General features: G+C 39.1%; 2 protein-coding genes and 1 long non-coding RNA gene across 4 annotated transcripts in view; 2 read left to right on the plus strand and 1 right to left on the minus strand.

Annotated features, from left to right (window-relative positions):
• Nucleotides 1-13,711, minus strand: part of LOC106878019 (actin-related protein 2) — a 43,806-nt gene extending 30,095 nt beyond the window's left edge. The window contains exon 1 of one of the 2 annotated variants that reach the window (XM_089359799.1): nucleotides 13,288-13,711. Coding sequence is in view for 1 of the 2 variants with exons in the window: in XM_052971681.2 (XP_052827641.1) it covers nucleotides 11,503-11,550 (48 nt within the window). In the remaining variant the exon portion in view is untranslated. Of the gene's footprint in view, nucleotides 1-11,502; nucleotides 11,652-13,287 lie in introns of those variants that run through there. The other variant, XM_052971681.2, reaches the window with a different exon arrangement.
• Nucleotides 665-8,288, plus strand: LOC149133241 (uncharacterized). Its single transcript, XM_089359800.1, has one exon. The coding sequence runs from the start codon at nucleotides 6,745-6,747 to the stop codon at nucleotides 7,507-7,509; it is 765 nt and encodes a 254-aa protein (XP_089215926.1). The 5' UTR covers nucleotides 665-6,744; the 3' UTR covers nucleotides 7,510-8,288.
• On the plus strand, nucleotides 11,730-16,417 carry LOC149133242 (uncharacterized). The gene is made up of 2 exons (XR_016243633.1): nucleotides 11,730-12,885; nucleotides 15,331-16,417. It is a non-coding gene; the product is annotated as an uncharacterized LOC149133242 (long non-coding RNA).
• Nucleotides 16,418-18,889: the final 2,472 nt, after the last annotated feature.

Here is an 18,889-nt window from a genome sequence, read left to right on the forward strand (position 1 = left end):
ATATATATATATACTATATATATAATATCTATATGTATATATATATGTATATATATATATATATTAATACTATACTGTATATGTATATATATATGTATATATATATATATACATATACATATATATGTATAATATATATGTATATATATATATACATATATATATATATATATGTATTATATATATATATATATATATATATATATATATATATATTAGTATATATATATATATATATATATATATATATATATATATGTATACATATATATATCCTTTTCATTTGTTCATTTTCTTTTAACTTAGGTAACATTTGAGTTACAACATAATCTTGTTTACTTTCTAAGAATTCTCACTATAATTTTCATTCAACTTTTACGAATAAGTATCCTTTTCATTTGTTTATTTTCTTTTAACTTAGACAACATTTGAGTTACAACATAATCTTGTTTACTTTCTGAGAATTCACACTATAATTTTCATTTAACTTTTATCCTCTTTTAAATATAGAAACCATTTTGATTCTCTTTGAAAATAGAAACCATTACGAACCCCCCCCCCCCCCCCCCATTCTTTTCACTATCGTTTCGTTTCTTTTCTTCACTTTATCTCTACAACTCTTTGAATTACAAATCCCATTTAGAATTACGAATTTTCATTTTTCCTTTTTTTCGTTTTCCTACACATCTTCGTTACCTGCTCCCACTCTTTTTAATAAGTACCGCTTCCTCTCTCTCTCCCTCTCTGTCTTCCATATCTTACTCTTTTTCTCATCTCCCTCCCTCGTTTTCATATCTTCCTCCTCTTTCCATATCTCACTCCTTTTTCTCATCTCTCCTTCGCTTTCATATCTTCCTCTTTTCTCAGTTCTCTTCCCTTTCCATTGTATCTCACAACACCTTCCTCTCCTTCTGTCACCTCACCCTCTCCCTCATACACTTTTCATTTCCCCCCCTCTTCTCAGTCCGTGTCTCCCTTCCTCTCACATCCTTCATCCTTTCTTATTTCTTCCTCTCTCTCTCTTCCCATCCTCTCCCTCCCTCTGTCTCTCTTTCTCCTCCCCTCCTCTCCTTCACTCTGTCTCTCTTTCTCTCCCCTTCCTCTACCTCCCTCTGTCTCTCTAACACCCCACACTCCCTCTCTTCCTCATATCACCCTCTCTTTTCCCTTCATATCTCACTCTCTCTTTCCTTCATATCTCCCTCTCTCTTTCCCTATTCCCCCCCCCCTCTGTGTTTCTTCTTTTCTACCTCCCGCTATCTTTCACTTCCTCTCTATCCTCTAACTTTTATCACGACCACTTAGCTCTGATTCTCTTTTAAAAATAGAAACCATTTTGATTCTCTTTGAAAATAGAAACCATTAAACCCTTCTGGGTTTAAAAAAAAAAAAAAACCAAGATGGCACCAAAGTGGGAGAAGAAAGAGTTAGATCTGTTGTGAGCATGGGAGATTGCTAGTGGTGATCCCCCAAACAACATCATCACTGCTGCACTGAAGAATAATGGCTTTCACAGAACCACTGATTAGATATAGCGGAAGAAGAATGAATTCCTCCGCTCGTATGCACTCATCAGACCACACATTGACACCCTAGATGTCATAATCGGAAACCATGGTGGAAAGGCTGATAAGGATGGAGAGGAGGAAAAGGAAAAAACACCCTGAGTCTCTCTGACCCAGTGGCTCCTCAAAAGAATGGATCACCCACTTCTATGAACAACCAGGCAGAAAAGGATAGTGGAGCCAAGGAAGCAGCAAATAGGAGCCCCTCTGTGCCAGTGGTCCTACAAAGGAAAGGAGCCCTCACCCCAATTGATAACCAGAGGAAAATAGTACCCACAAGAAAAGGAAGAACAAAAAGTAGAAAATACCAAGGTGGATCCGATGCCATCCAAGACACCAAAGGAAAGAAGAAATTTGGAAGGCACCCAAAAACTTGCAAATTTTACCTGCAAGGTAAATGTTGGCATGGGGAAGACGGCAAGAACTGCCGGTTTGCCCACCCGACACCCCGCCAAAACTACAAAGGTTTAAAGGATAAAAACTTCCCTGAGGAAAGACGACAGATGTCCCCAAGGAGAAAATTCAAGGACGTGCGCTCTTCAGAAATCATACGCAACGCAGCAGCTGAGCAAGAGTCTTTTTTGTGCATGGCGCAAAAGTTTGTGCAGCAGCTGACGTGGCTACACCAAGCACAGACGAGGAACCTTGCCCCCCACTGCGCAAGACCACCACAATCAACAGACATGGGATGGCCTCCCCTAACGCCTGCACAGGCATCACGCCAATATTTTTACTAAATATTGGGGGCCTGTTGCATTATAATAATAAAAGCAAAATTTCTTTCCTGAGAGACCTTGCTGCATGCAATCAAGCCCTATGCATAGCACTCGTGGAAACTCACCTCAGCCCTGATATAGAGGATGCAGAAGTACACGTACCAAAATATGTCATACTGCGAACAGACAGAAGGGAAAGGAGCCATGGTGGAGTTGCTGTAAACATCCGTGACGACCTCACACCCCAGGTCTTACTGTCATACTCAAATTTGGTATGCGACACCCAAATTGTATACATAAGACAACATAATATAGTCATATGCAATACATATTGCCCACCGGATGCTCCAAACAACATAGGCAAATTTGAAGAATGCCTCACTAGAATTAAAGAAATCATCATGAAACTGGAACACCATGTGACCATATTTCTTATGGGTGATTTCAACTTCCCCAGCGTCAAATGGCCCGAAGGTCTCATACTCTCAGGAATGACTTATCGCAAGCAAGCACAGGTGGAATGCCTGCTCAACCTCATCAATGCCCTATTCATGGAGCAAGCTGTTCTCAGACCAACTAGAGCGAATAACATTCTCGATCTCTGCTTCACGAACAATACGGACATCATTCATGATGTGAAAGTGACGCCAACATTAGTTTCGGATCACAACATAATAGAGCTGTCTATGTTTGGGCCGAAAGAAACCAGAGACATAAAGCCTAAAGGAAGCACCCAAAATCTCTCCAATCTGAACTTCCACAAAGCGGACTGGAAATCGATCCAGAAAGAGATCCTCAGAGAGGATTGGCCAAAATGTCTTTCCACACCAGACAACGGCGCTCACATTATAACCCTACCATCTCTCCCTCTATACAATTACTGCTATAAAAAAAGGAACATACAGATACAGGCCTAAATTCTCAACCTTGCATGTTTTATATACTATTACACTGGCCTACCCGTCGTGGTATGGCAACATAGAATGTAACGGCATAAATAAATATTTTCTTATAAAAAATGATCTTCATCGTTCAATCAACAACTGTTACAAGTGGTGACCCCGAACAAGAGAATCGCAGCCTTCACAAAAACATCAACCGTTACACATGGTGATCTCCGAGCGAAAAAATTTCTACCTTCTGCATTTTTCCTGAATTCGAACTAAAGAACTACATTCTTCAGATCTACAGTCGCTAAACCAAGAGAAAATACCAACTCATTTTCATAATATGTGCACTATCCAGAGCAAGACACGCCTGCAACCTCTTCGTCTGTAGACATGGCACTGCCTTAGGCTGCAATTTCTGTAAAATTGCCATCCTTCTGGTCTTTTGATCCGGCCCTATGATTTTCCCACATCGAGGCTCAGTTTGCTGCGAATAGGATAACGAGCGACGCAGCGAAACTGACGCATTTAATCGGTGCCCTTTCTCCTGAAATAATGCTGGAGGTCAGGGACTTGATTATGGCCCCAACAGGTTCCGTGTCTTACGACACTTTTAAGAACGAACTGATTAAAAGGACCTCCGTCTCAGAGCAATGGCGGCTACACCAACTCTTAATTTCCGAAGAGTTGGGAGCTAAAACTCCGTCGCAACTATTACGAAGAATGAAACAACTGCTAGGTGATCACACCTTGCCAGACGGGATATTTAAACAGATATTCCTGAAACGTCTGCCTGCCAACACACAAGTGATACTGGCATCTACGAAAGAGTCGGCTTCTGTCGATGAACTAGCCGAGATAGCAGATCGAATCGCTGAGGCAGCCAACCCCTTCTTGATAATGGCCCCAATATCTTCCACCAATCCTTTTGCTACTTCTTCGGATTCGTCGGAAATGCTGGAAGTACGTGCACTCCTGGCTCAACAGGCAGCGCAGATTCAGACACTCTCAGCACAATTGCAAGAGCTGACATGTCGCAGCCGCTCACCACACAAGAACAACCAACCCCGACGCTTTCATAGAAGACGTTCGAGGAGCCCTAGCGTCAACCGGCGGTTTCCTCGGTTTTGCTATTTCTACAGGAAATACGGCAAAAACTCGCTTTCCTGCAATCCACCCTGTTCTTTCCAGTCATACTCCGGCTGACCCGGGAAACGATCAAGCCAGGTTGTAGGGGCGACGGTCGCTCTTGGCGCAGGTAAACGAAGTCGCCTTTTCTTCATTATGGACCATACTACAGGTACCCGTTTTCTCATGGACACTGGAGCTGCAGTTAGCATCATCCCCGTCTCACTAACCTCGGGACATAGGAAACAAACGCCAACCTTTCTTCAGGCTGTGAATCAATCCCCTATTCAGACTTTTGGCGAGCAATCCCTCACACTAAATTTAGGCCTTCGTCGCGCTTTCCAGTGGATTTTCGTTGTGGCAAAATTACCCACTCCTGTCAGAGGTGCTGATTTTTTACACCACTTCAGCCTCCTGGTCGACGTAAAAAAACGTAGACTCGTTGATACAACGACCGACCTCACTGTACGCGGTATAACCGCACGTATGTCCACAGTAGGTCCAGTTATGTTACGGAAAGAGACCAGCTGATACGAAGCACTCCTCCGTAAATATCCGGACATCACCTGACCACTATTTAAACACAAGGACGTCAAGCACGGGATTACGCACCATATTGAAACCACCGGACCACCTGTTGCCTTGCGACCGCGAAGACTGCCTACAGACCGCCTGCTGGTCGCTAAAGAAGAATTTCAACACATGTTAGATCTGGGGATACTTTGACCATCCAGCAGCAGTTGGTCCAGTCCGCTACATTTGGTGCCTAAGAAAGAGACGAACGGCTGGCGTCCATGCGGAGACTTCAGAGCCCTCAACAAGGCTACAGTGGCCGATACTTATCCAATTCCATACTTGCAGGATTTTTCTGCTTCGCTTAACGAAGCACAGATTTTTTCAAAAATTGACCTAGTGAGGGCCTATAATCAGATACCCGTCGAACCCGCCGATGTTCCTAAAACGGCAATTTCCACGCCTTTCGGATTATTCGAGTTTTTGCGGATGCCTTTCAGTCTCCGTAACGCAGCGCAGACATTCCAGCGCTTTATGGATACTGTAACTAGGGACTTACTTTTCGTTTATGCATACATCGACAATATATTGGTAGCTAGGAAATCCGAAGTCGAACATGAAAAACATTTAGAGCAAGTATTTCAGCGGTTAAATGACTACGGCATCGTAATCAACACAAGTAAGTGTATTTTTGGTGTCTCGTCCATATCATTGACAAGGACGGAATCCGGCCCCTACCCAAAAAGGTGGAGGCGATTTCCCCATTCCTACGTCACTTTGGAAACTACGCGAATATTTGGGTCTGATTAACTTCTACCGGCGTTTCCTACCACACTGCGCCGAGGTGGCTCAGCCACTTACCGATGTACTGCGCAACAAAACAAAGAGACAGGCCATAACGTTAAGCGACGAAGAACTGGCCTCTTTTAATAAACTAAAAGATAGGCTAGCTAAGGCCATGATGCTAGTCTACCCCAAACCAGGTGCCCCACTCAGTTTACTAGTTGACGCATCCATGTCCGGAGTCGGAGGTGTCCTTCAGCAGTTTATTAATGGTATGTGGCAACCATTATCATTTTTCTCTAAGCTACTTCAACCTGCGGAGATGAAATATAGTACTTTTGGACGTGAGCTACTGGCTGCATATCTGTCCGTAAAACACTTCCGACATATGTTAGAAGGATCCGTTTTCAGCATTTACACGGACCATAAGCCGCTGGTATATGCATTCAGGAAGAAACCCGACTGCCATTCTCCTAGAGAAGTCCGTCACCTCAACTTCATCGCCCAATATTCCACAGATATTCGACATATCAAAGGAGCTAACAACACAGCAGCAGACGCGCTTTCACGCGTCCACCTTAACGCTCTGCACGCCCCGGAGACAATCGATCTTGAGCTGATCGCAGCAGATCAGGAAAACGACGAAGAGCTTAGTAGGCTACGGAATTCGTCGTCCCTCAAATTCCAGCTGTTACCATTATCTTCTACTTCTCATATATGATGTGATACATCCACTGGCCATGAACGTCCTTACGTCCCCGAACAACACCGACGAAGTGTTTTCACTGCCCTTCACACCCCGGCATTCGTGCCACACAGAAGATAATAAGAACTCGTTTTGTGTGGACGAACGTTAACAAGGACATTCGCGCTTGGGTTGAGAGTTGCGCTGCCTGCCAAAAGGCGAAAATACAGCGACATGTAAAATCACCTCTCGGCACTTTCACAACACCGGACGCACGTTTTCAACACATCCACTTGGATATAGTCGGACCTCTACCACCCTCTCAAAACTATACACACCTCTTAACCTGCATCGACCGCTTTTCTCGATGGCCCGAGGTTTTCCCTCTGTCCGATATTTCAGCGGAAACTGTCGCTAAAGCGTTGATATCACACTGGGTATCGCGCTTTGGTGTCCCTGCGACCATCATGACAGACAGAGGACGGCAATTTGATTCGCGCCTTTTCAGTGAACTCACGCGCCTGATCGGTTCCAAGCACTGCCGCACAACAGCATATCACCCAGCGGCAAACGGCATGATAGAGAGATTCCACAGGCAATTAAAAGCAGCCATACGTGCATGTCCAGATATAACCAACTGGATGGAATTCCTTCCTCTTATTCTGCTCGGTATCTGTATATCTGCTAAAGATGACATCGGTCACTCTCCGGCTGAGTTAGTTTACGGCACCACTCTGGCCCTGCCTGGGCAAATGATTGCTCCAGTTCCTCCAAGGGATATTCCTGATCCTACATTTTATGTACATCGTCTACGCGCACATATGTCCCATCTCTCACCTAACGCACCCCGTTCGCAGAAAACCGACACTTATGTTCCCTCAGACATTAACCAATGGACGCACATTTTTATCCGGAACGATGGAATACCATCGCAAATCCGTCCACCGTATTCTGGACCCTACAGAGTACTACAGAGAAAGGAAAAATACTTCCTCGTTGACAGAAATGGCAAGCCAAATACTATTAGTATTGATCGACTTAAGAAAGCTATCGTCGATCCCGAATTCTCCGCATCATCGTCCACTCCGAACAAAACCGACACAGTTTTGTCAAGACCTCCTGCAAGTACTTCAACGTCCTCACAGCACCCTCGAACAAAAATCGGACGAAGAGTCCGCTGGCCAGCGAAATACATACAAGTTTGCTGTTTCAAAAAGATTCCAGGTGAGTGATTTACAGGCACCAATGCTTTAATTTCCACACAAACAGCTACAAAATCTATTTATATATTTTTTTTCTTTCAACTGAATATTTTATTGATGAACTGAACATTTTATTGATGAACTGAACATTTTCATCATGAACAGAACATTTATTCATAACCTGAATTTTTTGTCTGCATGCCTTCTCAATTTGATCCTTATTTTGCATGTACTATTCTTTTTCTTCTCGTTTGCTTTGAAAATACTTGTATTGTTGCACACACACCCGCATGCACCTTTTCCTCAGTGTCTGGCCAGGTACACGCATCTGCACACATGATTCATAAATACACAAATACTAACTCTGTCACATTCATGCTCCACACATACCTTTCTCGCCTGTTTACACATGCTCTGCACTTATGTTTAGACATAATTTCCCTCCGTTAGACCCTTGTTTGGTCACGTAATTAACAGAGAAAATGATCTGTCTCGCACATCACTTCAGCATGCTTACACTGTCATCCCTGCTAACTCAGTAATTAACCACGACAACAGCACCAGACGCATTTCACACACTGCAACTCTGCAGGAAGATCTTTCATATCATGGATTAAGAATGCACCCACTCGCTCCCCTGAGCTCAATTTTGAAACGTGCCATTGCACTCCTGTATACGCCCTCACGTGCCCATTTGCTGTACTGCCCAGTCACTGACTGCACACAAAGCGACACTGTCCAGTATACACTTCAACGATCCTCTCTCCTGATATGCAAAATTTCTCCTCAATCATTCCAGGGCATTTATCATACATTTCTTTGTTTCCTTTCTTCGTTCGCTTCCCTCCCAGGAAGCTTACTGGCGAGGAGAGTGATATAGGAACCTGGCAGGCGTGAAGTGGATTCGATCCACTTTACCCATATTTGAATAGCTAGGCCGAAGCTGTCTCCACCACTTGACCCTTTTCTGACCTCTTCTACTCCATCTAGAATTGAGGTAAACAAGCTAAATCCTTTGCACTCACTGCCCTGCTTCATGGTTATATAAACAGGACACTCCAAGAAAACTTCCTCTTTTCTCTTTCTAGTGACCAGTGGTCACTTGACGTCTCATGGAGAATGATGCCTGGCTGATCAGCTACAACTTCGCAGAGGGAGAAATAACTTTACTGTCAGCCACTGTCAGACACCGGCGCCCACATTATAACCCTACCATCTCTCCCTCTATACAGCTACTGCTATAAAAAAAAGGAACATACAGATACAGGCCTAAATTCTCAACCTCGAATGTTGTGACACGTAAAAGCACCCACTACACTCTCTGAGTGGTTGGCGTTAGGAAGGGCATCCAGCTGTAGAAACTCTGCCAAATCAGACTGGAGCCTGGTGTTGCCATCCGGTTTCACCAGTCCTCAGTCAAATCGTCCAACCCATGCTAGCATGGAAAGCGGACGTTAAACGATGATGATGATATATATACACACGCACACACATATATCTTCATCATCATTGAACATCTGCTTTCCTGCTGGCATGGCTTCAACGGTTTGGCTGGAACTGTTTAGCCAGAGGTCTGCATCAGGTTCAAGTCTGATTTGGCATGGTTTCTACAGCTAGATACTTCTGTAGTTCTAGAAATTATTTGGCTTTAAGGGCAAGGTTATCAGCATAGAGGAGGTACCAGGGGTACCCATCATAAATTTGTCAGTCATTGCCTGGAGGACTATGATGAATATAGTTTGTCCCCCACCTTGACAATCGCTGATGGTGTGTTTACATCCCTGTAACTTAGCAGCTTGGCAAAAAGAGAGTGACAGAATAAGTACCAAGTGTTAGTAAAAAAATGTACCGGGGTTGACTTGATGCACTAACTTTCTTTAAGGTAGTGGTGCTCCAGCATGGCTTTAGTCTAATGACTAAAACACAAGATGAACAATATAGGGGGTGGGGTAGAATGAATAATTTCTGATTTTTTACTATTTTCGTTTTATGCATTTGAAACTGTTACATTGGAAGTATTACACTGCCATTTTATACCATTGCATCATGTTTGGGAGTAAAAATTGGTCAGCATAGTTGTTGAAACTGAAAGAGTTTGAAACAGTGAAAGATAGATACATACATTTCAAGAAATTTTTCCTCAACATTGACCTGATCATAATTGAGGTTGCTAATAAAAGATGTTGATAATTTTTGGTGTTTGACAATCAATATCCTTTTCTCTTCTGGATTCCATGTCAATTTTTCCCCACACTAATGTGTGATTTGATAATTTTCAATTTTCAAAAACTTACAATTTTAAAAAAACTGGGGCAAAATGAATAATGACTAGCAATTTTTTCTCTTTAACGGCATAGTGCATAAATATATCGGGAAAATAGCAACTCCAGCAGATCCTGAAGAAACAATAGAAAATATTTTATGTCGAGTCTTGTTCATTTCATATCATGTGTCATTTTTCCATGAATCTCTTTCATTTGACCTAGATATTCAAAATTTTTGTTTCATTTCTGATTTTTATGATGTCTAAGGATGGATGTTGTGTATTAGTCTTTCTTCAAATTGTAATTCCGGAGAATTGAAGAGGCAAATTTACCGTATCTCAGCTTACTCGTTTTTTCCCAGCTAAATTTATCTTTTATATGCATGCATATAACTGATAATTTTCTGAAATAGCGTTCTGAATAAGTTATAGTGATTTTAATGCATTTAGGGAACATCCTTTCTTTAACCGATATTGTTTTTGTAAAGATAGAACATTTGTGAAAATATATATTTTCTCAAAAGTTAAAAATCTAGTAAATCTTACTCACTCTGCCCCTACCCTGTATGTTTTCTTTTCTTTCTGAATAAATGTAGATACATGTATCAATGTGTATATATATATGTGTGTAACAAGCCTAATCGTATTTATCTGCATTACATCTCTCTCTTTCTTTGTATGTGGGGGAGGGGTGTTAACAAAGCGCCGTATTGTTTTATCAATTTGTATCCTGTTGGGATTGGGAAGGGCAACTCACTTGAATAAGTAAAATTTACAGATTATTTATTAAACTTATCTCATAAAATAAAATTTTACGCTTTCATTGTTTCAAAAATATTTAAAAAAAAGAAAAGAAAAGGAAACGTTTGGAATGTACTAGTGTTTTGGTATCTAACACTACTTTAGAGTTACAAACAAAATTGTTAAATTTAATTAAAGATAACTCGCAGAGATGAATAGTTTACCTATTTCTAATAACGAAAACTATAAATGACTGTGATAATTCAAATTATGTGATTATATTAATATTTTTGGTGCAAGATAAACATTGACGATCGCCTAAACATCTATAAATCCGTTAGAATGAACACTCCCCTAAAAGTACCTCACTCTTGAACATGAAAAGACAATTGAAGCATTCAGTTTGTTAAGTTTTGTTCTATACAAATGATACAATTTCGATTTTAGGCTAAGTTGGTGAATGAAAAAAAAACCGCACAGATTTGTACATCATTGGAGTAGAAAATGCATGACAGGTCATTTCTGGGATTTTGCTACCTCTGAAAATAACTTTTTACTGGTTTAAATGCTGTGTCTAAGAAAGAGAACGTGGTGCATTTAATTTTAAAATTGTTAAATGATTTACGATTCAAAACGATTTCTCGCAAAAGAATTATATTTCTATTACTCCTTTAAAGAATAATATGACATGAAAAAGCGGACTATTTAGAAAGCTGTCGTTTTCCAGCTGAACAATCACAACATCCGTAAACGATATAACCTGCTAAAGGCAAAGGATGAAATGGATTTAAAGTATATAAGCATTTTAAAGGACATCCTTTAAAACTCTCTGAATGCAGCGTTATTGATATGAAATTCAGTTTTAATATAGAGGAAGGTTCAAGTTTAATAAAGTAACAGCCAACACCCAGACTGTCATGACGAGACAATTTTACGCATCGCAGTCTTCCGGGGTGACATTTCACCAATCGAAGAATACTAATTTCGAAAATAGTCATCGAAAAATTACATAAACTTACCCCCGTGCCATTATCACAAACTATCACTGAGCGTCCTTTGTTGTCCATTTCAGATGTCTTCGGGATGCAAAACCATTAGATTATATTAACAAATCAGGAAGAAAAGTAGCCGGAAGTACACACCTCTAACAACCACCGGTTCCCACAATGCATTACCAATAACTAGCGAAGGCCGATAACTGCCGATCCAAATATTCTTTTCTACTCTAGGCACAAGGCCAGAAATGTTTTTTTTTTGGGGGGGGGGGGGGGTCCAGTCGATTAGGTACTGAATTTATCGACCCCGAAAGGATGAAAGGCAAAGTCGACCTCAGCGGAATTTGAACGTAAAGATAGACTAAATACTACTAAGCATTTCGCCCGGCGTCCCAACGTTTCTGCCAGATCGCCGCCTTTGTCGCTCCAAATATTAATTAATTGCTGTGGTCTTTCGACCGTCCCTCAATAGTCCTCAGTCTTGTTGAAGTGGCCCATTGGAGAAGAAAAAAAGCAATATTTGATTGCCCACAACTTTTCAAAATTTTAGCTCAATTCAATTTGGGGGCTAATGCAGATTTGCACCTCCTCTTGAAAAATGCATTTTTCTGAAAAAGTTTATTCGGATTCCTGGGTTTTACATGTTGGAGATTACGAATATGCAGTTATCGGCCTTCGCTAGTTATTGTTAATGCATTCAACATTTTTAACCCCACCACACTTTTAAATGCATTGTTTATCAAAGTGTGGAAATTTCATTAAAGCAAGTATGTAACGTGGAAGAATGCTGGGATTTTAACAAAATCGAAACAACAATTTCTACAGTTTAGCTAAATGAACATCGAAAGTGCACTTTATATACCTGCTTTAATGAAATTTCCACACTTCAATATACAATACATTTAAATTTGGGGTGGAGGTTAAAACTTTGAAATTTTTTTCTTTTTTTTAGCATGTTCGTCATCTCCGACATGTGAAAATCTAGGAATCCGAATAAACTTTTTCAGAAAAATGCATTTTTCAAGGGGAGGTGCGAATCTGCATTAGCCCTCTTTGTTTTTCACTTTTTCGAAAACTTTTAGCAGAACATTGTAGAAGAACATGGAAATTACAATTATGGGGAAAATTGTTTTAACATTTTATTTCTTTAAATCTTCCCCTTGCTCATCCAGCTTTTCGAATACCTACCCCCATTACGCCTCCATACTAACATTACGGGTGTTTTTATAGTCGTCCGTTCAATTACGCATGCGTTTATACTTTTCCAACCAGCAGACGAAATGAGGGTGGCTTAAATGTGGACGTTCCACATGCTAGAAACGACAGCCAAATCATAGTTCTAGCCATGACATCATGTTCCATAAGTAGGTGATACTGTAAGGAAATTTTGGGGATGTAACTTATAATGTGAGTAAAATTCTCAATATTAATTCAACAATGCACTAGTTGTTATCGAGACGGTTTATCTACATCTCTATACCTTTTGTGCATCATGTATTTTGTTATTTCCTGTTCGTTTATTGCAAAAGCATATCCTTCAAAGTGAGAGCTAATATCGTGATGGTTAGTCAAAAATAGACTACTTTGGTGATCGATGTTACTATCATTCTATTGTCATATTGCTGTGACACTCGATTTTTATGATGAGTATCAAGAAACTACTCTATTTTAGGTTAGTCAAGTAGTTGGCAATGTTGTTAATGATGTTCGTTCTTTTTTACATATATCAAAAGGTATGTTTGTTTTGTTTCAAATAATTTAATCACATGGTTATTGGTGTATGCGTGCGAGTAGAAGTAATCGACTTACCTCGGTTTTCCTTCCTTTGCATGAGTCTGTCCTGCGGTATCCGATCCTCGCGGCTCGCCCGACCCGAAGAACCCTAGAAATAGCAGCTGCTTCTCCCAACACCTAGACAATCACTCGGCACGTCCTCTCCTCATAACAAACCCGTTCGAAAAAAAAGGCACGAAGTCCCGATCGAGGCTCCCTCGGACCTTCTTCCTCTTCCCGTCAGCTCGCCGTTCCAGTCAGTTCACGGTTCCGGTCAGAGGTCAGCTCCCCAGTTGCTTACGTCATACCACACGCCACCCTGATCTTAAAGATCACGTCTGCCCCTACTCCACTTCGAAGTCTGCCATCCAATCGGGAGGGCGCCTTACACGTCGAGATCTTCTCAAGCCAGGTGCCTTGTTTCCCTCTTCACGCTCTTCATCTGACGAAGTGGCTATCCTGCGCAGGTCCAGCACGTGACGCGGCATTCCATCCATGGATACATTTTTTCTGGAATTGACCGCTGTCACCGTTCCCCTGCCCCATTGCGACGTGCAGCATGCCTTTGGCGGCTTGACCCAAACTTCCTCTCCTACTTTCACACCGGCGGGTCCCTTCTCTTCCTCACAGTACTCCGGCGTCTTGCTGGGATGGCTCCATTCATACTTGAACACTGCTCTGTGCAGCACAAATTCTTTCACTTGTCCGGATCGGGGAGACATGTTATACCAGAAAACCACTTCCAGGGGCGAAATGTGCCCCCTTTCAGCCATGGCCTTGATCATCCGATGGTGCCTCTCTACGATTCCGTTGCCACTCGGCCTATACGCTGCTCTGAACAATCGTCGCACCTTCCACGGGTCGAGCATCTCCCCAACACTTCCGAACGAAATGCCACCCCGTTGTCCATTAGAAGTTCTTCCACGGGACCCCTCTCCAAGAATATCTTGTTCAAAATCCGGGCGATCTCATCAGCAATGCCTGTCCTCAACTCCCTCCAAATGGCCAGCTGGCCCGGCCCGCAGTCGACCATGATGAGATACATTCCCTGACGGTAGTGCGTCACATCCACAGCTAGTCTCCTCCAGTTGCGCTCTACTGAGAGGTTCCTTTGTTCATGCCCACCCGGGGCGGGGTCAATAGACTGGCATCTGTCACAGTTCCCAACCAAGCGTGTTTTTCTCTTTTTAATTTCGAATAAATTTTAACCAACTACCTTATTGGTTGTGAAGGCAAGCATCTTGTTTTAACCATCATCCTTTAAATCTTAAGATCTTGCAGAATTTTAAAGTCGTGGTCATTAGTAGAGTATGAATTATATATGAATATATATATTGATTGTCAATATATCCTATATCCGAATAAGAAGCACACTCTAAAGTACAGAGCAGTAAACTATTAAAGTCTGGTCATAGAGTTTCGCATCCACGAAAGCCGCAACTTTGAGGGTAGCTCATCAGACTCTATACAGAGACAAATTTAACTCTTCATTGGTCGGAGATGGGAGGATGTTACGGTCAGTTGGTCGAAAGGTCATCAGAGGATTCTCCGTTCGCTGATTAAGCTCATCAGAATCCTTACGATCTGTTAGTAAGCCGGGAGATTGATCCCTATTCCCCAAATTGGCTCGTCTAGGGGAGATAACCTGTGCTTACCAGCGCCGGAACTTTTTATCCTCTGATGACCTTTTGACTAATTGACAGTAACAACGTTCCGTCTCCGAGAGATGAGTTAGATTTGTCCTTGTATAGAGTCTGATCAACTGTCCACAATGTTACAGTTTCGTGGATGTGAAACCATTGATCAGCCTATAACCAGACTTTAACATTAGTGCTTTAATATGAATATATATATATATATTGGGTTGGCAACTAAGTTTCCGCCGTTTTTTTAAATTTTGGAATTTATTGCGGTTTTAAATTTTGGAATCTATTTTTTTGAGAATTCTATTTTTGAATCATTTTTTAATCTATTTTGTTTTTTTCTAGTTAATTTTTGTTTATTTTCAGATCATTAAAATGGAACGTCAAGTTAAAAAAAACAAGCATTTTTGACACTTTCTTTTTGCTTTTAATCAAGGTTCTAAGGCCACAAAAGCTGCTCATGACATTTGTGCTGTGTATGGAGAGGGTGCCATAACTGAAAGAACTGCTCATGATTGGTATGCCAAGTTCAAAAATGGAAATTTTGGCCTCAAAGACGCACCGCGTTCTGGCCGCCCAGAGCAATTAAACCAACTTTTGCACGAAAATTCTCGTCAAACGATAAGGAACCTGGCAGAGAAAATGGAATGCTCCCACACTGCTATAGAGAAGCATCTTCAATCGATGGGAAAAGGTTTAGAAGTATGGAGCATGGGTTCTGCATGATTTAAGTGACAACAACAAAAATCAACGAGCCACAATCTCCACTGGTTTACTTGCTTGTCACCACTCAAATTATGGACACAAGCAACGATTTCTTTACCGAATCGTTACTAGTGACGAAAAATGGTGCCTGTACATCAATATGAAGCAGCATAAGGAATAGCTTAGCTCTGATAAACAAGTAACACCGCGCCTGAAGCAAGATTTTCATCCGTGTAAAACGATGTTCTGCATATGGTGGGACTGGGAAGGGATTATCCATTACGAATTGCTTGAACGGAACTGTAGCAAACTCATAAGAGGCGGAGAGAGAACGTAGGTTCATTTGCCCGAACATGAAAAATGATTGATTTCTCATTGGTTAAAAATTACTGCCCATATACGAATTCTGAACTTTGTTGAAGAAGTGTTTCACGAGGTACAGTTCTAGGATTCGTGTATGAGCAGTTATAAAAACCCTGATTTTCAGGAAACACTCCAGTGATCGTTGGACTGACACTCAAATCCACGACACTCACTCAAGTGATCGTTGGACTGTCACTCAAATCCACAACATTCAGTCAAGTGATCGTTGGGTTGCCATTCAAATCCACGACACTCACCCTCTTGAGTATCGGCTAATATCTATGCCATGTTCAATACTCAATTCCAACAATATTGAATTGTTGTGAACTCTTGTAGCTAGAATGAAAGATTAGTTAGTATAATTTTTAAGTTGTAATTCTCTTCGACAAAATGACTTTATTTCTAATGGTTCTATAAATGCTAAATGTACATAATAAACTAATGTAGAAATTTAATTCCTTTTACTTCTCGTTTCTTTCAACTTGTTGAATTTATTTCTGTATATTTATGAAACTATATTTTTTTATGTGTAACGGTCAAAAGAATACGAATCTATATCTTCAACATACATGTAGGTATTGAACGCACGTTCAGCGTCTTGGTATGTATACATCATAACATTTACACAGCCTAAACTAAGAGTTATGCTTAGTGATAAATACTTATAATTAAGTTATAAGTAACAAGATTATCATTATAGCTTTTAATTAAGAAGTAATAATATTTGTTATAACTTACAATCGAAAACATTGTAAATAAAGATATAGTATTCACATCCCGACCTGTACAACATAAAAGAACCAAACAGTCAACGCGGAACTCTATGTTCAACAGATGGAATGACTCAACACAGCTATTCAAGAGAAAAGACCTAATCGTCAGCATGGAGTTCTTCTGCTGTACAACAACGCCCGCCCTTATATCACCAATATGACCAAGGAAGCCATTCAAACGCATGGCTGGGAAGTGCTGCCACACTTGCTGTACTCTCCTGATTTGGCACCAATGGATTTCCATCTCTTTTGATCTCTTTCAAATACTATGTGCAGAGTTTCGTTCAATACTGACGCAGAATTGAGAGCTTGGTTGCATCAATTTTTCGAGTCGAAATCGGGTGATTTCTACCAACGAGGTATTGAAAATCTTGTTGAACATTAGGAAAAAGTTGTAAACAACAAGGGTGAATACATTATTGATTAATTAGTTGTTATTTTTTATTAAACCCTTTAAAAAATTTAAATTTTAAAAAATGGCGGGAACTTAGTTGCCAACCTAATATATATATATATATTTATATATATATATATATATATATATATACACAACACATTTGGTGGGTTACATGTATTGTTTAATAACAGTTTGATTTGGCTCCATGCAACTTAAAGTTTCATAGACTCATCAGGTTTAGGTGATTGAATCAGTTACCTAAGCCCTTGGGCAACTAAAAGCCTTGTGAAATTTAAAGATGTCCGTTTGTGTGTGTGTGTGTATATATATATATATAAATATATATATATATATATATATATATATATATATATATATATATATATATATATATATTATTAGGGACAAATCCAAAATTACAGGTAAAAAACTCAATTAAAATCAATTTATAAAAAATTAAAATTAAATTGAGCCTTGTAGATAAAGTATATATAAAATATATATAGTTTTAGGGAAAATAACCAATTTTCAAGAACTCATCGATGAAAATCCACTATCACATATAGAAAAATTAATAATTAAAAGCACAATAAATGAGTATAATATAAAGTAAAGTAAATATCATAAGATAACTATAATAAAAAGATTACACGTGTTTCATAACCAATTTTCAAATAGAAAAGAAATTTAAATCGATTAAAATCAATTGAAATTATCGAAAATAAGTTCTATTCAAAAATATAGCTACTCGTCAGATCGTAAGTAGAACAATAATTAGATATATATCTCAACCAACAATAAGTACCAAATGAATTAATATGAAATACTTATTATATAAAGATAGAAAAATTATTTAAAAAATATCATAATATCAAAATAATAACCATTCAATAATCATCCCTTCATCCATAATAATAACATGTATATTATATACAAAAAACATCTTACCTAATAGTATTTGAAAATAATATGTATTCTTGTTTTTATACTATTCATTTGGTTCTTTATAGATTATTTTAATAGATAACTTATTTAACACTATATTATTTAGAAGTTATAGTTTCATTTCAACATAATATTAGAACTTCGATTGGAATAGTGTTGATATATTTTCGATTATTTTTGATTAATATTATTTGATTAATTATTAATCTTTATAGTTTATAATATCGTTAAAGTTTTTTTAAAATCAAAACTTTGTATATATATAAAGTTTAACCTTTTATTCTTAATAATTTTTTCTTTCCTAATTTTTTCATTCCTAATTTTTTCCATTCATAATTTTTTCATTCATATTTTTTATTATTACGTTTGTAGAAATAAATAATCTTGTATTTTTCTATTATTCAATTGATCTTTAATCATAATTAAATAAACGTCTTTAGCTTTAAATAGTATAGCTTTAACTATTACACCGGTTAAATATGTACTAATTTTATCTTCATTATTATTTTAAACTTAAACTTCGTTCAACTTGTATTTAAAACAATGATAATTTAAAACAATGATAATTTAGGTAAGATGTTTTTTGTATATAATATACATGTTATTATTATGGATGAAGGGATGATTATTGAATGGTTATTATTTTGATATTATGATATTTTTTAAATAATTTTTCTATCTTTATATAATAAGTATTTCATATTAATTCATTTGGTACTTATTGTTGGTTGAGATATATATCTAATTATTGTTCTACTTACGATCTGACGAGTAGCTATATTTTTGAATAGAACTTATTTTCGATAATTTCA

Source organism: Octopus bimaculoides, chromosome 11 (genome assembly GCF_046866305.1).
Source record: "Octopus bimaculoides isolate indiv1 chromosome 11, ASM4686630v1, whole genome shotgun sequence".
NCBI lineage: Eukaryota > Metazoa > Mollusca > Cephalopoda > Octopoda > Octopodidae > Octopus > Octopus bimaculoides.